Source organism: Scyliorhinus canicula, chromosome 11 (assembly GCF_902713615.1).
Source record: "Scyliorhinus canicula chromosome 11, sScyCan1.1, whole genome shotgun sequence".
Classification (NCBI taxonomy): Eukaryota; Metazoa; Chordata; class Chondrichthyes; order Carcharhiniformes; family Scyliorhinidae; genus Scyliorhinus; species Scyliorhinus canicula.
The window spans coordinates 49,446,804-49,471,905 of record NC_052156.1 but is presented as its reverse complement, the minus strand read 5'-3'; the positions used below and the strand labels follow the sequence as shown (position 1 = coordinate 49,471,905).

The following is a 25,102-nucleotide window of genomic DNA, read 5'->3' as shown; positions in this document are numbered from 1 at the left end:
ATTGGAGCTCATGAAATAGAACTGGAAACTGAAAAAGTGCGATTCTCACACACCCTGGGTCTCAACGATTGATCCTAAATCCCTTTGGGAAATAGATAAATATTTAAAGGAGGATGACAAATTCATTGTTGCTGCAAATGTGTAAGTTTTCCAGCAGCTATTTATGGAATGTCAGATTCATTTTGCTTGCCTTTGTGAAGTGCATCATTGGGATTACAGTTGTGTGGCTGTGAGACGAAGCGGATGAGAAATCAGACACACCTGTGAAATTCCACAAGAGACTGCGAGGCTGTTAATTCATATTCTTGTACTTTCACAAAGAGGGTAGTGTGATTACATAAATAACATTTTCCTTCTGAAGTACAGAAAACAGTCAACACAATGCACTGATTGCAAGTAATTATTAAAATATTTAATCCAAAACGTGCAAAAACATGGAAAATTCAGATGACATAGTTTGTGGGAGCAAATTCCTTCTCAGGCTAGTAGCAAATGTATTTTTTTGCACCTGGTTCCACATTCAATAAGAATCAAACTGCTAATGCAGGAGCCAAATACTGTGAATGCTGTAAAACTGAAATAAGAGCAGGAAATACTCAGCAAGTCGGGCAGCACCTGTAACTGCTTGGGAAAATGGTACAGCAATGCAGTTAAAATCATGATGCAGATCACTGCCCTGATTGCGCTCTGTTGCAGTTATTACCACTTTAAAAGGGGCTTAATGCTAATTGTTTAAAGTAACTGCCTGTTTCAGGCAACAGGTACCTTTTAATAGGAAAATAGGAATTTTATAAAATACAAAGGACCCTGATTTCCATTTTAGGGAGAACTGGTCAAAAGATGCTCCTTTCATTCACCAATCAGTTCCACAGGCAATAAAGGAAGAGGCCCAGCAAAGGTAAGTTTCAATTATTTTTCTGGGGCCAGGAAAAAAAGGAGCACTCCTTCGGGACCCAGAAAAATATTTTCAACCACTGTGATGAATGTAGGAAATGCTTTATATTTTATATTTTGTTGCAGTAATGTTATTAAAAACCCTGAGTTCATATACATACAGGCAGTATGTCTGCCAAAGCTGTGATTAAGGAGTTCTAAAGGTGAGGTAACCACTTTAAAAAAAAAAATGAATTTAGAGCACCCAATTATTTATTTTCCAATTAAGGGGCAATTTAACCTGGCCAATCCACCTAACCTGCACATCTTTGGGTTGTGGGGGTGAAACCCATGCAGACACGGGGAGAATGTGCAAACTCTACATTGACAGTGACCTGGGGTAGGGATTGAAGCCGGTTCCTCAGCGCCGTAGGCAGCAGTGCTAACCACTGCATGGCTGTGCTGCCCCAGGTGAAGTAATCATTGATTGTAACCATTTACTTGTTTATATTTAGATGGCTAATAAAATATTGTTTACAGCGAAGAAATTCCTTGTGGTTTAGATAATTTATAAGGGACTGGTTTTTAGTCCTAGCTAGGCAGGTCGTGGGGATCTTAGTAGGATACAGATAATATCATTATTAGGAGGAGCCAGGTCTGTCTGTGGTTTTGGCAGATTTGCCACAAGATTTGAGTTTGACAAGACAGAAGGATTTTTGGGTTGTTGCTGAAAGGGTTCCTCTACTATGGCTTGCATGGAGAACAGCAAGTAGACCTGGTTGTTAGCTTTATTTATGAGTGGAATTTGAACTCAATTAGATTGCTTAGTTGGCATCTATATAGTGGCAGGTGTAGACAGTGAGTTAAAGTTTTTACTTTTATCTAACAACTAATTAACTGTTAATTGTAAAACTATTTCTTTGATGTTAATGTGGTTAATTTTGTGTTTAAATTCATGTTTGTTTTGGCGTAAAAGATACCTATTGGTCAGAGTCATCCCTCCCGGGGTGAAGTAGCCTTTCCTCAGTTATACAAATTCAAAATTGTTTGGGGTTTCTTGTCCAGTATCCTAACAAACTTACTACAACCCTCCCCCCTTTAAGTCCCTTAAAGTTAAACTGGTCTGATATCGGAACACTACTCCTGTCCTGGGATGATTTGTTCAATATTTTGTTGCTTCCTCCGCCAAAAGTACGTTACTGCCAGCCGGTATGATCCAATATTGCCCATTCTTAAACCAAAGAGCTGAAACCGGTGGCAAACTGGCTGGTCAGGCTTGCAAATGTCAAAATGCCCCTCTCTTTTCCCTGTCTCTAAATAATGATAAAATGACAGCGTTTCTGATATTGATGTGATGGCTGTTTATTCACTTGCCATGGCACATCAGTTAATAAACTTGATACATCTGGGATCAGCTTCAAGTACTTTCATCTATTTCTCCTTGTCTGTGTAGATCCTTAGTCTCAACTCCCAGAATTCAAGTATTAACCACATATAAAATCCATCACAAATTCTCCTGCTCATTAGCTCTGAAGAAGAGTCATACGGACCCAATGTTAACTCTGTTTCTCCCTCCACAGATGCTGCCACACCTGCTGAGTTTTTCCAGCATTTTCTGTTTTTATTTTGAATATTAACCCTTTAGTTTGGGAAGCTTGGTTTTGTGGGTCCAATTTTTCCACGGTGGCGATACAAGAAGAAAATAAAATCAGTGGATCATTGATTGTTGACTACTCATTCATTTCTTGTTGAAACAACTTTCATTGTTTAACTGACTACTATCTAATAATTCAAGGATGGCCAAGTTTAGAAAATAAATTAACTATTTATTATACGCAATAAAATATGTACAGAGTATAAGAAATGTGCTGCTGACAACTTCGACTCTGGTCCCAGCCTGGCTGAGAGAGCCCAGGCTGAGCGCAAGGATTTGCGCTCTCCTGCCTGATTGGCTGATTGGGTCACATGATCTCTCCTAAAACCTCGCCTCCTCAAAGGGACTCATTACTACAACCCTCCCCTCTTTAAGTCCCTTATTACCATATTCAAACAAAAGTTAAACCATTTACAATAGAGCAACAATGAACAAGTTCTTTAACACAGTCCATCGTGAACTCAGCTTGTCAGGGGGTTTTCTCTTCCTCTGGGGGTGACGTAATTGAGCAGGTGGTGCCTCCACAGTAGATGTAGCTTCATTGTTTTTCAGAAGTTGGACTCTCAGCTTGTCATGGTGCAGCTGTGCTTCTTACTACTTCAACGCCCACAGGAATGTTATTTGACCCTTCCTCAGGTTGATTTGCCCCTACATTTCTTTCACTCACAATAACATTACTGTTTCAAACACTAGCTTCCGGAGCACTGCTCCTTCCTCAGGTGAATGGCTAGTGTTTGAAACAAACATGTTGGATTTTAACCTGGTGTTGTAAGACTTCTTACTGCGCTCACCCCAGTCCAACACCGGCATCTCCACATCATAAATAACATTATTGGCAGGTATAATAAGAGCAGACTGTCCCACTGGTTCTCGATGACTCCCGTCTTCTCAAGTGGTCTAAATGTTTGTTAGGATTTTATCTTGAACTTTCACCTTATACCAGGCTTGTTCTGGTCATGACGGCACCTGGGACCCAATTTATTATAACATATACTAGGTTATCTACTTCTAATGTCCCCTCAGTTCTTGTTGAATCGTAACTCTTCTTTTGAACAGTTTGCCTCCACCCTCACCGTCAAATTGGGAAACACCAGGTCCAATCTAGACCCCTCATGCCTATCCATCAGTAACTCAGCAGTAGTAACTCCAGCAGTCATGTGTGGCATCGTCCTACAGTGAATGAGAAAACATGCTATCTTGTCTGTGGGGATGCTGGTGGTTGCTTTTTCATGGCTGCTGTAAAGGTTTGTACATCCCTCTTAGTGAGTCCATTCGATGAGGGATGGTAAGGCGTGATACATATATGTTTAATACTATTGAACAACATAAAATGTTGGAACTCCTCGCTGGTATATATTGTTCCATTTTCTGAAACCATCACCTCTGGCAACCCACAGGTGGCAAAGCTTTGCCTTACCTTTCCAACTGTTGCAAAAGAAGTTGTGGACTTAATTTCCTAAATATCCAGCTATTTTGAGTATGCGTCCACTGCAAGTAGAAACATTGTACCCAGAAAAGGGGCATGAAGTCCACATGATATCTCACCCATGGTTGATCTGGCCATTCCCAAGGGTGCAACAGGGCTGCGGATGATAACTTTTGTTGCATCTGGCATTGGTCACACTGCTTAACCATGCTCTTTATCTCTGTATTATCCCAGGCCACCAAAAGTAGCCTGTGCGGTGGTGGGTCATGCACTGGGTAGGCCCTACCACATGGCGCCACCACACCGCCTCTGACTGCCCTGAGTGCTCTGGCCCGTGCCCACCTCCAATACCCGTGCCCCACTCCAGCGGCCTCCCACACTCTACCCAGCACACCCTCTGTACCCAGCCCAGCCCAGCCCATCCCTCACATCCTTCAAACAGAGCACCGAGGCAGGTTGGAAAAGTGGTATGTGGTGATGGGTCAAGCACTGTTGAGCCCTACCACGTGGTGGCCCCACATATCCAGCCATGTACCCTGCCGCCTCCGAGGGTGACACCAGAGGTGGCCTCCGACTGTCCTGGGGGGCATGGCCTGTGCCCAACTCCAACACCTGCACCTCACAGCAGTGGCCTCCCACCACCCCTATCCGGCACATCCTCCCCAGCACAACCCTCACACCCTTCAGATAGAGCATCAATGCAGGTCGGAACATTGGTGAGCATGTGTTTATTGTGACATATACAAGCATTGGGCCCTAGCCCCTAACACAATCCTATGTGCTTCACCCATGCCAACTTAACTGGTGTCGAACATTTTAGTCTTATGGGCCCGAATGCTCTGTCTAGATGGGTCCCCAGGCGGTACATTAGAAGTGGAGGCAGCCTGCTGTGATCCTCACCCTGTAACCTGTGTCCCCTTTGCGGCCTTACTCTGGAGCGACAGTCTTCCAGGTGTCCCAGCTGCCATGCAGCAACCCTGTTCTGTCCGCTGCCCATCGGATACACCAGGGACAGGTGCGGGGATTCAGAGGCGCTGGGGTAATGTGTCAAGAAAATTTATCGTGGTGTTTCTGGGAGCGGTTTACTTTCCGGAATGGGAGAGGGCTCATGGCATCTGCATTTTATGTATGTGTCCCTGGTCGGTGGTGAAAGGTGTACTTATAGGCAGCCAACAATAAATCCCTGCTCTGTATCCTTGCAGACGCTAACGGAGGCATCGCCTTATCTTCCCTAAACAGTGCTAGTATGGGGCGGCACGGTAGCACAGTGGTTAACACTATTGCTTCACAGTGCCAGGGTCCCATGTTCGCTTCCCGGCTTGGGTCACTGTCTGTGTGGAATTTGCATGTTCTCCCCGTGTTTGTGTGGGTTTCCTCCAGGTGCTCCGGTTTTCTCCCACAGTCCCTAAAGGCATGCTGTTCGGTGAATTGGACATTTTGAATTCTCCCTCAGTGTACCTGAGCAGGCGCTGGAGTGCGGTAACTAGGGGACTTACACAGTAACTTCATTGCAGTGTTAATGGAAGCCTACTTGTGACAATAAAGATTATTACATTATTACTTAAATTAAGGGTTTATGGTCAGTGATTGTGGTAAAATGCTGGCCATAAGCACATTGGTGGAATTTTGTAACCCTGAAAATGATGGCCAAACCCTCTTTCTGGATCTGCAACCTGAGTATGCCTTTTCTGCATCAGTTAGCGTCCTTGAAGCATAGCCAACGAGCCTTTCTTTTTAAAAATAAATTCAGAGTACCCAATTATCTTTTTTTCCAATTAAGGGGCAATTTAGCATGGCCAATCCACCTAACCTCCGCATCTTTGGGTTGTGGGGATGAAACCCATGCAGACACGGGGAAATTGTGCAAATTCCACACAGACAGTGACCCAGGGCCGGGATTCGAACCCGGTCCTCAGCGCCACAGTCCCAGTGCTAACCACTGCACCACGTGCCGCCCCCCCCCCCCCCCCAATGAACCTTTCTGACCCATCATTCATTTTACGTGACATAACTGCTCCAATTCCATAAGGAGATGCATCACAAGTGAGTACCATTTCTTTTGAAGGATCGAAGTGGACTAAAAGGCAGGATGACTGCAAGGCTTATTTCACTTGTCTGAAGGCTACTTTTTGCTGCAGCTTCCATAACCATCTTTGCTGTTTTTTAAGAATGCATGTAAAGATGCCAGCGTCGTAGACAAGTTTGGAATAAATTTCCTATACTAATTTACCATTCCAAGGAAAGATTTCAGCTCTGATATACTCTTTGGGGCTAGTTCTTCCTTCATGGTCCTGATCTCTTCCATTGGATGCAATCCTTGTGCCTCCACTCTAAAATCCAAATATGTCACCTCATTTACCTGAAAAGTTCATTTCTCTCTTTTTAGTCTTACTCCAGCTTTCTGGAACTTTTAAAAAACCTCCTGCAGGTTAGTTAGATGCTCCACTTCTGTGGCTCCCAAGAATATTCAAACAGCCGACTACTTTAGGCAAATCTTGCATTAGGCTCTCCATTGTGTGTTGAAAAATGGTACAAGCAGACAAGACTCGAAATGGCAATCTGGTGAACTGGCACAAACCCTTATGTGACAAGCTCCCTGGTACTGTCATCTAGCTCTAGCTGCTGGTATGTATGACTCATGTCTAACTTGGTGTATGATAGACACCCAATCAACTTTGTGCATAGCATCTCTATTTTAGGTACAGAGTACCTATTTAACTTTGCTGACCATTTTATTGTTACTTTGTAGTCTCTGCATATTCTTACAGTGATACCCGGCTCAATGGTAGATACCTATTCCACAATTGCACAGGCTTTATGAAACCCAAATATTCTAATCATCTAAGTTCAGTCTCCACCTTCTCCTGCACTGAATAAGGCACAGATCTGGCTCTGTAAAATTTTGGTGTAGCTTACGGATCCACGTTAAATTTGGCTTTCAAGCCTCAGACTTTGACCAATTCTTCTTGAAATACCTCTTGGACACAGGACTCTGAGGACTTCATGTAGGCCCCTTCATTAATTTTAATAATTTCTAGCCAATTTAGTTTAATTTCCTAAAACCAACCTTGGGCCATCAAGCTTGGTCCTTGGCCTGCAACTGCAATTAAGGGCAGTTCAGCATATTGTTGCCTGTAACTTAAAGAGGTTGCTGTTGTTCCCGGGACCTGTACAGCTTCACCTGTTTACATAGTCAGCTTGGTGGTAGTGTTTTTAATCACAGGGATTGGGCTCCTCCATGTAGGTATTGATAAATTTGCTCTCCCACTCCTGTGGCGGAGGCTCCTGTGTTTACCCATATTTTCAGTAAATGGCTGTTGACCATCAGAACTATTGGGACAAGGGTTACTTTTCCCACCTTAGTATTATTCAATTCAGATACATTTGGTCCCCTTCAGAATTTCATCCCATGCTTGCACTGGAGTTGGAATCTTGACGCTGCTAGCACCAGGTTGGCTCTGCTTGATCCTACATTTGCTTCTTATATGCCCCTTTCTGCCACAGGCGTAACACACAGCTTCCTTGAACCTTCTCCTAAGAGTGGTTTCCCCCATACCAATGGCATTCTTCACAAATCTTGGCTTGCTGGCTGAATCTCTTATATCTCTGCACTCTCTTAGGCTTTGCACTTCTTTGCTCGTCAAGCCCTGTGTCCTCATCCTTGGCACTGCTGCTACTAGCAGTTTCCCTCCAAACTTGGTGAACACTGCTTCCTTGCACACTGCACTTTCCATGGCAAAGGCAATTTCTAGCACCTTCTTTAGGGTTATTCCTGCCTCTGCCAGCAGTTTTTCTGTATGACAGTATTATTTACCCTGCACACCACACGGTCTCTCAACATACCGCTAAGGGTAGGTCCAAATACACAAGAATGAGTTGTTTGCCTCAAACTTGCCACGAAAGCTGCTATTGCTTCCCCAGAGGATCTGTCTGTTGAGTTGAACTTGTATCTCTGCATGGTTATTGAGGGCTTCGGGTGATACTGCCCGTTTACTATTTCTACTAGCTCTACAAAGGTTTCAGAGTTAGGGATGTCTGGAGAAGTCAAAGTCTTTATTAAATTGTAAGTTTGGGCACCGCAGGCTGTTAGCGGTATTACCCTCTTGTCCTCCTCTCCTATTTCATTTGCTTTAAAAAAATATTGCCAGTGTTTAATGTACTGAACCCAATCTTCCGAATTAGGATCAAATGGCTCTACTTTTCCAGTTACAGGCATTGTTGTAACTTACTGAGTCTTGAATGGACCTAGATTGAATGATTTGCACTCGAGGCCTGCTCTCTTTTTTCATGGCAATTTGAAGGCTCTCCTGTTGATCCTCATCGCCAATCTAATAATTCAAGGATGGACAGCCAGCAAGTTTAGTAACTAAACAAACTATTTATTATAAGGAATAAGCTATGTACAGAGTATAAGAAATGTGCTACTGCCTACTTCAACTCCAGTCCCAGTCTGGCTGGGAAAACCCACACACACCACCAGGATTCGTGCTTACCGGCACATTGGACCAAGGGGCCACAGGACTCCCTGAAACCTCCCTCCCCAACCCCGCCACCCTTGCTGGGGCTCGCTCCTCCACTATCATGAGCAAAATGTCAACTAATGTACTCCTCATGCTGTTTTCGAAACTGAACAGTCTAGAATGATCTGACAACACACCAGATGTCCACAGGGCAAGTCAAAAGTTAGGGATGGGACCTCTTGAGAGAATTACTTAAATCAAGGAAAGGTCTCAAATGCTGCATTGCCTGAGGTGTAAACAAGCTAGATATAAATGAAAGAAAAATGCAGCGTTGTAGGGTAACCTGAGAGTGAATAAGTAGGAAAGCCAACTGATTGCTTTGAACACAGCTAAGATTTGAAGGATGGTTTGGGCAGACGGTCCCAGTAACAGGATCTTGAGATAGCTGGTCATCTGCATGATATCATTAAGGATCGAACAAAGATAATGGGCTGTATTCTCCGCCGGCGGGATGCTCCATTTTGGCGGCAGCCCGGGGGTTTCCCGATGGTGTGGGGCTGCCCCACAATGGGAAACCCCATTGACCAGCCCGCTTAACGGAGCATCCCGCCGGCGAGGTAAAACAGAAATGTGACACAGTGGGGCGGAGAATCCAGCCCAAGGAATATAAATTAATTCTACGTGTCGTCTCTGAAGATCAATAAATGAACTATATAGAACAAAGAAAATTACAGCACAGGAACAGGCCTTTCGGCCCTCCCAGCCTGCGCCGATCCAGATCCTTCATCTAAACCTATCGCGTATTTTCCAAGGATCTACTTCCCTCTGTTCCCTGCCATTCATATATCTGTCCAGATGCATCTTAAATGATGCTATCGTGCCCGCCTCTACCACCTCCGCTGGCAAAGCGTTCCAGGCACCCACCACTCTCTGCGTAAAACACTTTCCACGCACATCTCCCTTAAACTTTCCCCCTCTCACCGTGAAATCGTGACCCCTTGTAAATGACACCCCCACTCTTGGAAAAAGCTTGTTGCTATCCACCCTGTCCATACCACTCATAATTTTGTAGACCTCAATCAGGTCCCCCCTCAACCTCCGTCTTTCCAATGAAAACAATCCTAATCTACTCAACCTTTATTCATAGCTAGCACCCTCCATACCAGGCAACATCCTGGTGAACCTCCTCTGCACCCTCTCTAAAGCATCCACATCCTTCTGGTAATGTGGCAACCGGAACTGCACGCAGTATTCCAAATGTGGCCTAACCAAAGTCCTATACAACTGTAACATGATCTGCCGACTCTTGTACTCAATACCCCGTCCGATGAAGGCAAGCATGCTGTAAGCTTTCTTGACCACTCTATTGACCTGCGTTGCCACCTTCAGGGTACAATGGACCTGAACTCCCAGATCTCTCTGTACATCAATTTTCCCCAGGACTCTTCCATTGACCATATAGTCCGCTCTTGAATTAGATCTTCCAAAATGCATCACCTCGCATTTGCCTGGATTGAACTCCATCTGCCATTTCTCTGCCCAACTCTCCAACCTATCTATATTTTGCTGTATTCTCTGACAGTCCTCCTCGCTATCTGCAACTCCACCAATCTTAGTATCATCTGCAAACTTGTTAATCAGACCACCTATACCTTCGTCCACATCATTTATGTAGATCACAAACAACAGTGGTCCGAGCACGGATCCCTGTGGAACACCATTAATCACCTTTCTCCATTTTGAGACACTCCCTTCCACCACTACTCTCTGTCTCCTGTTGCCCAGCCAGTTCTTTATCCATCTAGCTCGTACACCCTGAACCCCATACGACTTCACTTTTTCCATCAACCTGCCATGGGAAACTTTATTAAATGCCTTACTGAAGTCCATGTATATGACATCTACAGCCCTTCCAACATCAACTGACTTTGTCACTTCCTCAAAGAATTCTATTAGGTTTGTAAGACATGACCTTCCCTGCACAAAACCATACTGCCTATCACTGATAAGTCTATTTTCTTCCAAATGTGAATAGATCCTATCCCTCAGTATCTTCTCCAACAGTTTGCCTACCACTGACGTCAAGCTCACAGGTCTATAATTCCCTGGATTATCCCTGCTACCCTTTTTAAACAAAGGGACAACATTAGCAATTCTCCAGTCCTCCGGGACCTCACCCATGCTCAAGGATGATGCAAAGATATCTGTTAAGGCCCCAGCTATTTCGTCCCTCGCTTCCCTCAGTAACCTGGGATAGATCCCATCCGGTCCTGGGGACTTGTCCACCTTAATGCCTTTTAGAATACCCAAAACTTCCCCCTTCCTTATGCCGACTTGACCTAGAGTATTTAAACATCCATCCCTAGCCTCAACATCCGTCATGTCCCTCTCCTTGGTGAATACCGATGCAAAGTACTCATTAAGAATCTCACTCTTTGCCTCTGACACCTGTAGCCACCTGGGGTGACCACTGCCCAACACAAAATGGAAGATTGCAAGGAATACAGGGAAAATGGACATGTTGCAAAAGCAAGCAGCTTGCAAAGTGCTTGTGTATTCTGGCTACTGCAGAAACCAGTTCTGAATGCTGCAGAAACCAGACAGCACTGTGAAAGAAAACAAGTTAGCATACTAATGAGGCGATACCGGGCGATCCCCAGGTACAATGGAAACAAGTTAACACAAATCGATACATTGAATGGAAGGCCAGACTTTTCGGCGCCAAAGGAAGTCCAAAACAATAAGTCCCAAGAACCGCCCCAGTGATCGAGGAACTGCCCCGTTATAGGGGATTTCAAATCAATCGATTGGGAAGAGACCCAATCGATTGCGAGTGAATAGAGGGTCCGCCCAGACCCTGAGAGAGGTATAAAACAGAGACCCCGACCCCAGCTCGCTCTCTCTGCCAGCCTCTCCTTGACCAGCCAGCCCTCCCAGCAGAACACTGTTGCAGCAGAAGAACCTTGAGGAGGAGAGGTCTGGACAGCAGCCGCCAACAAGTAAGTGTCACAACGCACGCTACGAGAGTAGACACTCCTGACCCCCTTTAGTCCATAACTACTGGAAGCCTGCGGACCCAGGACAAAGCTAGAGGCCGTTGTTCCCTGATCCGGCAGTCCCCTTATCCAGATAAGTATTTGGCCTATTAGTGGTAGGATTAGCCTAGTCTTATAGTTTTATATGCATGATTAGTAGATTATTGTAATATAATAAACGTGACTTGTTTGAACTTACTAACTGGTGTATGGATTTATTGCTTTGAACCTGAACTTGAAACTTGTGGTGGTATCTTAACGATACCTGGCGACTCCAAAGCTAAGGAACGAAATAGAGCCAAATTGAGTGTTAAGCACACTCACCCAGAACGAGCAACACACCACGCATAAATTCCCTCTTTTGTCTTTGAGTGGGCCAATCCTTTCTCTAGTTACTCTCTTGCTCCTTATATACGAATAAAAGGCTTTGGGATTTTCCTTAACCCTGTTAGCCAAAGATATTTCATGACCCATTTTAGCCCTCTTTATTGCGCGTTTGAGATTTGTCCTACTTTCCCGATATTCTTCCAAAGCTTCATCAGTTTTAAGTCGCCTCGATCTTATGTATGCTTCCTTTTTCATCTTAGCTAGTCTCACAATTCCACCCGTCATCCATGGTTCCCTAATCTTGCCATTTCTATCCCTCATTTTCACAGGGACATGTCTGTCCTGCACTCTAATCAACCTTTCCTTAAAAGACTCCCACATTTCAAATGTGGATTTACCCGTAAACAGCTGCTCCCAATCCACATTCCCTAGCTCCTGACGAATTTTGTTATACTTGGCCTTTCCCCAATTTAGCACTCTTCCTTTAGGACCACTCTCGTCTTTGTCCATGAGTATTCTAAAACTTCAGAAATTGTGATCGCTATTCCCAAAGTAATCACTGACTGGAACTTCAACCACCAGGCCGGGATCATTCCCCAATACCAGGTCCAGTATGGCCCCTTCCCGAGTTGGACTATTTACATACTGCCCTAAAAAACTCTCCTGGATGCTCCCTATAAATTCTGCTCCATCTACGCCTCCAACACTACACAAATCCCATTCAATGTTGGGGAAGTTAAAATCTCCCATCACAGCCACCCTATTGCTCCTACATTTTTCTATAAGCTGCTACATATTTGTACCTCTACTTCACGCTTGCTTTTGGGAGGCCTGTAGTAAAGTCCCAACAATGTTACTGCACCCTTCCTATTTCTTAGCTCTATCCATATTGCCTCAGTGCTCGAATCCTCCATCGTGCCCTCCTTAATCACAGCTGTGATATCATCTCTGACCAGTAATGCAACTCCTCCACCCCTTTTACCTCCCTCTCTATCCCACCTGAAGCATCCATACCCTGGGATATTTAGTTGCCAGTCTTGCCCATCCCTCAACCAAGTCTCAGTAATACCAATAACATCATATCCCCAGGTACTAACCCAAGCCCTAAGTTCATCTGCCTTACCTGCTACACTTCTCGCATTAAAACCAATGCACCTCAGTCCACCTGTCCCTTTCCGTTCATCATCTCTTCCATATCTACTCTTCCCCTTAGTCACATTGAGTTTATTATCTAGTACCTTACTGGCTTTAGTTGCTACCTCCTTACTGACCTCTAACTTCCTAATCTGGTTCCCATCCCCCTGCCACATAGTTTTAATTAGTTATAAAAGAGAATTTATTGTTTCTGACTCCTTCTATTTTCAAATCACATTGAAATCTAAACAAGCCAGTTAAGCAGTCAACCAATTTTGCAATTTAGGAACTCGGTAGGGATGATGGAGGCATGTGGAGGTTGGCAGCGTTGGATACTGAAGCTCCCCTTTTGGCAGGAACGGGACTATAGTGTGATGAAAGTGGTAGGCACTGACTGGCCATCCTTAGTACTGTTGGCACCTTCCCTCCTGGTGGTCAGCAGCATGCCTTTGTGCATTTTCAATGGAACCCGCTTAAAAATTTATACGGTGAGTCCTGGAGATGCAATGTTAGACATGAAATGTTAGACAGTTTAAAACCTGGGTAGCTGAACACCAAACGCCCACATCCCCAAACATATCCCCACTGACCACCTGACTACTCTTCTGACCACATCCCAACTAACCTTAACCTGACCACCTGACTCCACCCTCGCCACCTGACCCGACTACTTTCCCCCCTACCCCACCACTCCCCTCACTACAATCTGACATGACTACCCATGCCAGCCTGATTCCACTGCCCACCTAACCCATCTACCACATGACTGGGCCTGACTACACTCCCACTGACCACCCAGCTAACTCCTGGCTCCCCAACCAAATCCCCAACCAGCTGACTACTCTATGGACCACTTAAGTAAACCCCAACTACTTACCCAACCTGTCTATCCTGACCCAATTACCCTCACCGACCTATCCAATCCACCCACCTAATCACCTACCCTTTCAACCATCTACTCATTCTCCCACCTATCTATGTACTCACTCACCCACCTACCTTTCACTCATTAATGTTTGTGAATGAATGAGTGAAAGGTAGGTGGGTGAGTGAGTACATAGATAGGTGGGAGAATGAGTAGATGGTTGAAAGGGTAGGTGATTAGGTGGGTGGATTGGATAGGTCGGTGAGGGTAATTGGGTCAGGATAGACAGGTTGGGTAAGTAGTTGGGGTTTACTTAAGTGGTCCATAGAGTAGTCAGCTGGTTGGGGATTTGGTTGGGGAGCCAGGAGTTAGCTGGGTGGTCAGTGGGAGTGTAGTCAGGCCCAGTCATGTGGTAGATGGGTTAGGTGGGCAGTGGAATCAGGCTGGCATGGGTAGTCATGTCAGATTGTAGTGAGGGGAGTGGTGGGGTAGGGGGGAAAGTAGTCGGGTCAGGTGGCGAGGGTGGAGTCAGGTGGTCAGGTTAAGGTTAGTTGGGATGTGGTCAGAAGAGTAGTCAGGTGGTCAGTGGGGATATGTTTGGGGATGTGGGCGTTTGGTGTTCAGCTACCCAGGTTTTAAACTAACATTTCATGAGTAACTATCCACCCAATTACCGCAGATCTGTCCAAAGTCTCTGACTCTAACTCAGAGTCAGAGACATTTGTCCAGAATCTTGGACAGTTCCCACATAGGTCTGTGTGTCCGGACTTCCACAGGGCTGTGAGCCACAACTTCTATTGGACATCCAATTTTCAATGATCTGGGCCGGGATTCTCCCCTACCCGGCGGGGTGGGGGGTCCTGGCGTGTTGGAGTGGAGTGAACCACTCCGGCATCGGGCCGCCCCAAAGGTGCCTTCCGCACCTTTAGGGGCCAAGCCCTCACATTGAGAAATGGTTCCCGCTCCGCCGGCTGGCGTGAACGGCCTTTGGCGCCTTGCCAGCCGGGGCCGAAAGGACTTTGCCGGCTGGCGTAAGTCCGCGCATGCGCCGGAGCGTCAGTGGCTGCTGATGTCATACCGGCGCATGCGCAGGGGAGGGGGTCTCTTCCGCCTCCGCCATGGTGAAGACCATGGCGAAGGCGGAAGAAAATGAGTGCCCCCACGGCACAGGCCCGCCCATCGATCGGTGGGCCCTGATCGCAGGCCAGGCCACCATGGGAGCACCCCCCGGGTTCAGATCGCCCCGCGCCCCCCCCCCCCCCCCCCCCCGGGACCCTGGCGCCCGCCCGCGCCGCCAATCCCGCCGGTAAGAGAGGTGGTTTAATCCACGCCGGTGGGAGAGGCTCGTCAGTGGCGGGACTTCGGCCCATTGTGGGCAGGAGAATCGCCACGGGGGGCCCACCGACCTGCGCGGCGCGATTCCCGCCCCCGCCGAATCTCGGGTGGCAGAGAATTTGGGACACAGCGGGGGCGGGATTGACGCCGGCCCCGGGGCGATTCTCCGACCCGGCGGAGGGTCGGAGAATCCCACCCCTGGAGACTGAAAGCATTGGACCAATGAGTTCTTCAAGTCTCCAGGGTACCATTCATCCTTTAACCAATGCCCAAATAGTTCAACAGTTAGTCCATTTCCTCGCTGCTTGAGGGATCTTGCATTATACAAAATGGCTATGATCTGCCTGCAAAAGAAATTCAGTGTATTTTAGAGTGGCACGGTGGCAAAGTGGTTAGCACTGCTGCCTCACGGCACCGAAGGTCACGGGTTCGATCCCGGCCCTGGGTCACTGTAGAGTTTGCACATTCTCCCCGTGTCCACATGGGTCTTGCCCCCACAACTCAAAAGATGTGCAGGGTAGGTGGATCGGCGACGCTAACTGGAAAAAAATAATAATTGGATACTCTAAATTTAAAAAACAAAGAAATTCAGTGCATTTTAAAGTAATTCATTGTGTATGAGATATTTTTTTTAGATGTTTCTGAGAAAATGGTTAAGACAGTGTATTAAAGCACATCTGGAAATGTATGGGTAAAGTTTTGTGAGGCAGACTTTTCATCCACTAAAGAAGGCCCATTTAGTTATAATTAGGCAAACATATTAAAATTGCTGTTTTACTTTCACAGTTTCAATAGTAGTTTTCTGCCCAGATAAATGTGCTTTTTTAAAAAATAAATTTAGATTACCCAATTATTTTTTCCAATTAAGGGGCAATTTAGCGTGGCCAATCCACCTACTCTGCACATTTTTGGTTCTTTTGTGGGGGCGAAACCCACGCAGACATGGGGAGAATGTGCAAACTCCACACGGACAGTGACCCAGAGCCGGGATCGAACCTGGGACCTCAGCGCCGTGAGGCGGTTGTGCTAACCACTAGGCCACCGTGCTGCCCTATAAATGTGCTTTTTATTGAACAAAATGTTCTTTCTAATTTTCAAAATATGCATATGCTTTATTTAATTCAACAGTCTATAAAACAGAATAAAATTGTAGATTCAAAGAACACTTCGTTCGTTGCAAGATTTTCTAATGAAAGTTTTCAAATGCTATTTATTTTTCATTTTTAGTTTGGTGTTCAATTGGCTGTGAATGCTTGTACAGTGTTTCGTACCATTTGCAATTTTGAAGATACTGAAGCAGTCTATGCTTGCATGCAGCAAGACTTGGATCAAGTTCAGGTTTGGACTGATAAGTGGAGAGTAACATTAGTGCCACACACATGTCAAAAACCATCTCTAACAGGGAAGAATCTCTTGTTGATGTTCAATGACATTACTATCATTGAATATCCCATCATTAACATCCTGGGGTTATCATTGACCAGAAAGCTAACTGGACCAGATATTTTAATAGTGTGATCAGGGGCTGAGAATTCTGCAGCAAGTAACTCACCCCCTGACTTCCCAAAGCTTGTCCACCATCCACAAGGCACAAGTCAGGAGGAGTGTGATGAAATGCTCTCCACTTGCCTGGATGAGTAGAGCTCAAACAACACTCCAGACCTAAACATCATCCAAGCCAAATCAGTCCATTTGATGGACACCCCATCCACCATACGGACTGCAGCAGTTCAAGAAGATGGCTCGCCACCAGCTTCTCAAGGGCAATTAGGGATGGATAATAAATGCTGGCCTTCCAGTGACACTCAGCCCAAGAACCAAAAAAAACCCAAATCTACCCACTGTTCCATTACAAGTCTCCTTTTTGATCACATTATTTCTTCTTTCTATCCTCAAGGTTTAAACAATATTGGTATCTGGTTTCAAGATGGCCAGGTGCTCTCTGGTACTTTATCAAATAGCTATTATTTATCAATGAGCTTAAACAGTAAATATCCATGAACCATTTAACAGCATGGAGCATCACAGTGGAGTCTAATTCTATTTACACAAGAATAAATAGAACATATTTGCACTTTCAGTACCCTGATTTTTCACATTCTAAATCGTAATATGTAGATCATTAATTACACCTGTACAATTTTACAAAGTGAAGTTTATATGTCCTCCACCATTGCTGCATAGAGGCCTCCCAACTTAATAAAAACTATTTAGAATAGTTTATTCCATATCCAGTTGTTTTGCCAGCTGATCACATGGTGGTCTTGTCAAAAAGATTTATGACTTTGAGAACCCTTCTTAGGGTGCACCATAATGGGTGGCACAGTAGCACGGTGGTTAGTACTGTTGCTTCACGGCTCAGGGTCCCAGGTTTGATTCCCGGCTTGGGTCACCGTCCGTGCGGAGTCTGCATGTACTCCACGTATCTGAGTGGGTTTCCTCCCACAGTCCAAAAATGTCTAGGTTAGGTGGATTGACCATGATAAATTGCTTTTAGAGTCCAAAAAGGTGAGGTAGGGTTACGGGGTTAGGGTGGAAGTATGGGATTAAGTAGGGTGCTCTTTCCAAGGGCCGGTGCAGTCTCGATGGGCCGAATGGCCTCCTTCTGCACTGTAAATTCTATGATTCTATCTGTGTTAAAGCTGGATGAATTGTTTGTGAGTGGCACTATGAACAAGAAAACCAGGTAAGGAGAGGCATTGACAATGTAAGTCAATTGAAAAGTTCACTGGCTTGAAACATTAGCGAGAATGTGATGCAGCCATTAGATCGTGGGAGAGAGGGCGGAACGTGGCACAGTGGTTAGTGCTGCTGCCTACAGCGCTGAGAACCCGGGTTCGAATCCCGGCCCCATGACACTGTCCATGTGGAGTTTGCACATTCTCCCCGTGTCTGCGTAGGTCTCACCCCCACAACCCAAAGATGTGCAGGTTAGGTGGATTGGTCACGCTAAATTGCCCTTAATTGGAAAAAAAAGATTGTGGCAGAGGCCAAAATCTGGAACCGCGCTTGGCGCCGATGTGTTTGCGATCTAACTGGCCCATTCCCGTTGACAAAATCAGGATCCCACCGTGGCGTGACATAAATAATCACCACTTAAAGCCAATCACCAAGCAATTAATCGGAATAACCCCCTATCCAACTGCGTCCTGGGAACTAACCTGTTCCCCAACAAGTGGTCAAGTGGACGCCCGATTAGTACTCCTTTTTAGAAACGTGAAGCTGGCAGAATGGTTGCCGTGGGGATCCGAGGAGGTGAGCAGCCATCTTTGCTTCCAGGCAATGTGCCCGGGGGCAGTGGAATCTTGCCCCAGTGCTCGAGGGTGGGTAGTAGGGGAGCCCCCATGTGGGGGGCGACCTCGGCCTGGGGGGGGGGGGGGGGGGGGGGCACCATTGGTGGGGGCGGAGGCTGCTCCTGGGATGGGGAGGTGGTGGGTACCTAAGCCCCACCACTGCAACTACTGGATCCCATAATGGGGGCAACAGCAGCTCCTGTCTGTCCCACTGACCACAGAGGGCTCTGGCCTTGCGCCTGAAGGCTATTGTTAAAAGGGAATTGTCAATCTTAATTAAGTGAGCACTTCACAGCACCTAAGTGGATTTCTGTGTAGGCATGCCATGTAGCAGGTGGGGGTTATTGCCTAGCATCCCAATCAGACCATGAGGACTGGATACTCTGCCTGAACACGGCAGGAAGTGACACCACAGACACAGCAACCAACATCCAAACACCCAGGGGCTGGGACCCAGCACCACGACCAGAGGGTGGATGTGTTCACCGGGGGTGGACCAGTACCTGGTCCAGGTAATGTTACGTGTGGGTGTCTGGGGTGCGGTGTCCAGGGGCCCCCGTTGTGGCTAAGGGTGAGCAAACAGGGTGTGTCGTATGTCAGGGGAATTGGCCGGGGGGGGGGGTAGTGAAGGGAAGGGGGAGCCATGGAGGAATAGAGGGTCCCGGGATGGAAGGCACCACTGGTTACCAGTCTCGCACCCTCTCCAATGCCTTACAGATATTACACAGGGAGCTACCCTCACAGTGCTGCTGGCAGGCCAGGTGGCCAAGACGCCAGAGAAAACGGTGGCAGCAGCGTCAACAGAAGCTGGAGGCAGCTTCCTTGGCTGTCCAGCAGGCCACGGAGTGACGCAGAATGTGGTGGTGGTGGTGGTGGTGGTGGGGGGGGGGGGGGGGGGGGGGGGGGGCGAACTGCCGAGGGTGTACAGGCGTCACCGGTCCTTCAAACAGAAGTCAAATAGAATGTGCCACAGGAGGCTCCCCCTCAACAAGTGCGGCACCTGTGCCATGTTCTCGCAGACTTGGCACCACGTGGAGGAGGCGGATACCCGCGTTGAGGCCACCACAGCCAGACCTTTTACGCCTCAGGATCATTCCAGGGCTGGAGCGGGGATTGTACGGCATCTCACAAGCTCCAGTCTGTGTGGTCACAGATACCCTATTTTCCTGAGCAGCAAACTATATAAACATTGATGTGGACCAGGTTCGACAAGATGCCCAGGCATCAGGATTCTCTGCCATTGATGAGAAGCCCCCGGTTTAGGGGGGAAGAGATGGCATGCATGTCACCTTGCGTGTACTGGGTCATCAGGAAGTGCCCTACATCAACAGGAAGGGGTTCCACTCCCTGAACGCCAGCTCTTGTGCCACCACCACATGAAGATCTTGCACCTGTGTACATGCTTCCCCGGGAGTGTGCACGATAGCCACATTCTAGGGCAGTTGCACATCCCCAGCCTCTTCGAGGACCGCCCCAGGATGGCCGGTTGGCTCTTAGTGGATAAGGGATCTGGGTAATGCGCCAGTACTGAAGCTGGTGACCGATGCATTGACCCAATACAATGAGGCCCATGTGGCTACCTGCATTGAGGGGTACATCGGACTCCTCAAAATGTGGCTCCGATGCCTCGACCGCTGCAGTACACCTCCCAGACCTTCGTTGTGGTCTGCTGTACTCTCCACAACCAGGCACAGCAGTGGGGTGACATACAGAAGGTTGAGGAACATGAGGCCAACTTGAGGAGGAGGACCAGGAGGTGCTAGACCAGGAGGGGATGGAGGACGAGTGCCCTCTCAGTGATCCTTGACCTGCTTCTCATTCCATGGTCTACCGCTGCATCCAGGTGTGTCCCTAGGATGCACATCGGAGGTGGATGCAACTGCTGCATACCGTGTCCCATGGCCTTCAATGCCCTCTGCGGGTGTCCTCTGGAGGCCCCGGGGCTGGTTGGCCCAGGCCTACTTGCCAGCAGCACATGCCTCGCTGTGCCACCCTGTTCCGGGGCTGACTCCGAGGCGCACCAGTGTCAGGAGGCAGGGGAACTTGGGGGAGCTGGTGGCTGTCGCCACTTCATTTGGTGGCTCCAGGTTGGCACCCAGTGCCCCGTCCTCCTGGTCGCTGCCTGGAGGGACCTGAGGCCCGGCTGCCCCTACATCACCTGGCTCTGCGAGTCCTGGTGGCTGCCCAATGCCTGCAGCAGTGTCGACACCCTCAGCGATGCTCCTCAGTGACTGGGACATGCTCTGGAGTGCCCCGGCAATGCCCACCTGTGACCGGGACACATCCCCCAATGACCGGGACATGCTCTGGAGTGCCCCGGCAATGCTGACCTGAGACCGGGACACATCCCCCAATGACCGGGACATGCTCTGGAGTGCCTCGGCAATGCTGACCTGAGACTGGGACATGCTCTGGAGTGCCCCGGCAATGCTGACCTGAGACTGGGACATGCTCTGGAGTGCCCCGGCAATGCTGACCTGAGACTGGGACATGCTCTGGAGTGCCCCGGCAATGCTGACCTGAGACTGGGACATGCTCTGGAGTGCCCCGGCAATGCTGACCTGAGACTGGGACATGCTCTGGAGTGCCCCGGCAATGCTGACCTGAGACTGCGACATGCTCCGCAGCACCTCAGTAAGGTCCACCTGTAGGACCCAGTGAGTCGAACTGTTGTGCGTGTCTTGGCACTGCTGGAGGGGGTGACACCTGTGCAGCAAATATGGCGATCTCCTGTCTGAGGTGTTCTCTTGGGAGGCAGTGGGGGGGGGGGGGGGGGGGATCACTCTGGATGAGCCGGTACAGTCGGATGGAGATCCTGCGTGATAATGGTCATGTGGTCAGTAGAAAGTAGTCAGTAGAAAGGAAGGATTGTTCTGTATGGCATTAAGAACTCACATGTGACAGGCCATATGTGTGGTGGCCGGTGGATTCTCACCTCTGCAGCATACGCCAACCTCTACGTCGGTGACTGATCTGCCCTCGGCCATCCCGCAACCTCCAGGGCCCATTCCACGTCGGGAGTGAGAACTCTGATATCCGGCACCCCATTACTCGTCTGGGCCCTCTCCTGTCTGCTGTGGGTTAACGTCACCTGTGAGGACGCACAGAGAGTATCGTGAGCTGCATGCATCATTCAACATGGAGGGGGGGGGGGGATGTGGGGATGGAAGGGTTTGGGGGACAGGTGTAGTCAGCACTGCTGGACATGGGTAGGCTATTGCACAGTATAGTGCTGGGTGAAGGTGGTAGGTGGGGCTGGTGCCAGGGTTGCGGCCTGGTGGAGGTCATTGATCTTCTGATGGTCCTCCTGGTGACACTCCCTGAGTGGCAGTTTCTGCTCACTACCACACTTAGAAACGTTTACATTAAATCCTGCCCATTCAGTTAGATTTTCATGCAATCATGGAGTTTCCGTGGAGGGAAGAAAAATGGTGGCTTGAACCCAATTGTGGAATTCCTGGCCCCCTTTCTGGCACTCCTAGTTTTCACCAGTGGTGGTTACGTTTACAGACCGGTTCCATAGCGACGATAGGCATCTGCTAGTCCCCCTAAATTTGCATGAATTCAGGCCAGCTCTTAATGGACTCGTGGTTCACAGCCTCTCCAAGAAGTTGTGAACCGTAGTTTGGGTGAGCGAACCTTTTGAACGATAATTTCAAAAGGCTTACCTATGCCCTTCCAGCCCCCCCTCCCATGGCCCCTCATACCCTTCATGCCAATCCATGCCTGTCCACCCAATCTCCATGCCAACCTATGGCCCTTCCATGTCCATTTACCCACTACACACTGTGTACAGAACCTGAAACCTATTGTAACAACAGGATTTGTGAAAAAAACTTTGAAAACGATCATTCATAACTTTCTACTTTGGTTAAAGAAATTCCTTTCACTACAGGCGACCAAAGAAGACCTCATGAAATACATTTAAGGAGGATCTTCCACATTGGGATTCTACCTGGGCTGGATTGAAGGAGATTGCGATGGATTGGGGCGGTGACAGTCTTGCTGTCCAATGTCCTGCTTGGGATAGGACGAACAATGTCAAAGTCGAAGAAAGTAGGTTAGTTTAACATTTTATTCCAGTTGTTTCCTTTCAAGTTCATACTGCTCTTGCTCATATTCTGTGTATCTGCTCGTCAATTTTCCATACAAGCCTGTATTCTCTTTCCTATTGATGTTCTTGTTTTGTACACAGTAAGATACTTCATTTGAAATAAAATAAATAATTTACAATTCACAGTTAGTAGGCTAACAAATGTTTCATAATTCACTTACCACACCGCATTGACCTGTATTCTCCAGTCAAAAGAAAAGGCTATTGTGTTTATATATATGTTTGTTCCAGTTTTCCAACAGTCTTGCTTTGTCCTTCAGCTCAGAGGGAGACCCTGTCTGACCTATGGACTCTCCAGTCACATCAATACCACTTTGTGATCAGCTGACAGGAATTGCAATAGAGAATGAGTGGTTATGTCAACTTTTCATCATTTGGGATTCCCAACTGCTCCTTGCTTTTGTACTTTGCTCTTTGGCTCAAAGAGAAATCTTGTTCCGGATACAGACGTCTCCATACTTGCCATCAATAGAATTGAGTCCTGTGATCTGCTGGCAGGAATTGTAGCCTTACAAAAGGAGATTGCTTGCGTCCAGTTTCTTTCTGAGATGGAATGCTCGACTGCAATGTTCCATTTTGGGGTAGAGCTGTGAACTGGTGGAATTTCGCCAAGAAGATATGAACATTCACGAGGCAGTTACCACTGGCATTTGAACTTTCAACCCATTGTGGTACCAACGTGGCTACTGAGTTCTTCAAACCTTCTGCGATATTTTAGAAGGAAAAGCTTTCATTTATATAGCATTATGGCATGTTCTGAGTGATGTCAAACACTTTTGAAATACAAGTCTTATATCTGCAAATGTAATAGCCAAATTGCACATTGCAAGATTCCACCTAGAACGATGAGCTGATCTCGTTTTGCTTGGGTTAGTTGCTAGAAAGCATCACAAAATGGCCTACTCTTCTTCAAATAGGGCCATGTAGTATTGAATATCCACCGTAACATAAAAACATATGCTGTTTAATGATTCATTCAAAGGTTAACCCATCTGACAATGCAGTGCTGCCTCAGTATTGCCCTGAAGTGTCAACTTAGATTTTATGCTTAGGTTCTGAAGCCAAAACCTTTTGACTATGAAACAAGAACTAACCAAACCAAGCTGACTCCTTAGCAGATAAGAGAATATTAGTATTCCCAGAATGCTTTGTTCTTCAACTCCATTTAAGTTCTTGTTTTCTTCTCAATATTTGATCTCTTTATTTTTCCTATTAAAATATAATATTTCATAATTATCGGTGTTGAAATTATATCCCTATTCTGCAATCTTATTCATATAGAATCATAGAATCCCAACAGTGCTGAAGGAGGCCATTCGGCCCATCGAGTCTGCACCAACCCAGGGATTGAGAGATTTGGGGACCTATTCAACCAGGAGCTCTTTCTGACCTTGGAGGCACGAGAGGAGGAGTTTGAGTTGCTAGGTGGGAATGGGTTTTGGTACCTTCAGGTGTGGGACTTTGTATGGAGGCAGGTTCTAAGCTTTCCTTGCATCCCTCTGAGGGGCTACAGGACAAGGTGATGTCAAAAACAGGGGGTGGAGAGGGGAGGGTTTCAGAGATATACAAGGAGTTGATGGAGTGGGAAGGGGCCCCTATCAGAGAGTTGAAGAGGAAGTGGGAAGAGGAGCTGGGAGGAGAGCTGGAAATTGAACTGTGGGAAAAAGCCTTGAAGAGAGTCAATTCATCCTCGTCGTGTGCCAGATGTAGCTTGATCCAGTTCAAGGTGGTACACAGGGCCCACATGACGGTAGCCCGGATGAGCAGGTTCTTTGAGGAGGTAAAGATGTGGGCAGTGTGGGGATAGCCCGGCGAACCATGTACATATGTTTTGGGCATGTCCGAAATTGAGGGGATTCTGGCAGGGGTTTGCGGACATTATGTCAGAAGTCCTGGAAGGGAGGGTAACTCTGAGTCCAGAACGGGCAATATTTGGGGTATCGGAAGATCCAGGGGCCAAGGGGGGAGGGAGGCGATGTCCTGGCCTTCTCCTCCCTGGTGGCCCGGAGATAGATTTTGCTGGTATGGAGGGACTCGTAGTCCCCAAAGTCAGGAGTGTGGGTCAGCGATATGTCAGGGTTTCTCCGCCTGGAAAAAAATCAAAAGGATCAACTCAGGGGTTCGCCCAGAGATGGCAACCGTTCATGGCAATGGTAGATAAGGACAGGAAACTTAGTATATGGGTAATTAAGGAATAGGGTGGGTGTAGTAGGGGATGTTGCTTTCTGTTTTTCGTTCGTTTAGGTGTTTTACGTATGCCGTCCCGCGCGGTTGTTTAAGAAATGTTAAGGTGTAAAACTGTGAAAATTACAAATGCTTCAATAAAATATTTTCTAAAAAAAAAATGGAGTCTGCACCGACCCTCTGAAAGAGCACCCCACCCAAGCCCAATCCCCCACTCTATCCCGTTAACCTGCTTAGGCGTAATTTAGCATAGCCAATCCACCCAACCTGCACATCTTTGGACTGTGGGAGGAAACAAGAGCACCCAGAGGAAACCCACGCAGACACGGAGAACGTGCAAACTCTACACACACAGTCACTCAAGGTCAGAATCCGGGTCTCTGGCGTGGTGAGGCAGCAGTG

General features: G+C 47.3%; 1 protein-coding gene across 1 annotated transcript in view; it reads right to left on the bottom strand.

Annotated features, from left to right (window-relative positions):
• LOC119973756 (putative uncharacterized protein C3orf49) overlaps positions 1 to 8,169 on the bottom strand; it is a 28,728-nt gene extending 20,559 nt beyond the window's left edge. Inside the window, exons 1-2 of the mRNA XM_038812181.1 lie at positions 7,845 to 8,169; positions 7,510 to 7,746 (exon numbers count right to left, since the gene is read on the bottom strand). Of these exons, the coding sequence (XP_038668109.1) occupies positions 7,510 to 7,746; positions 7,845 to 8,169 (562 nt within the window). The remainder of the gene's footprint in view (positions 1 to 7,509; positions 7,747 to 7,844) is intronic.
• Between the last annotated feature and the right edge of the window lie 16,933 nt (positions 8,170 to 25,102).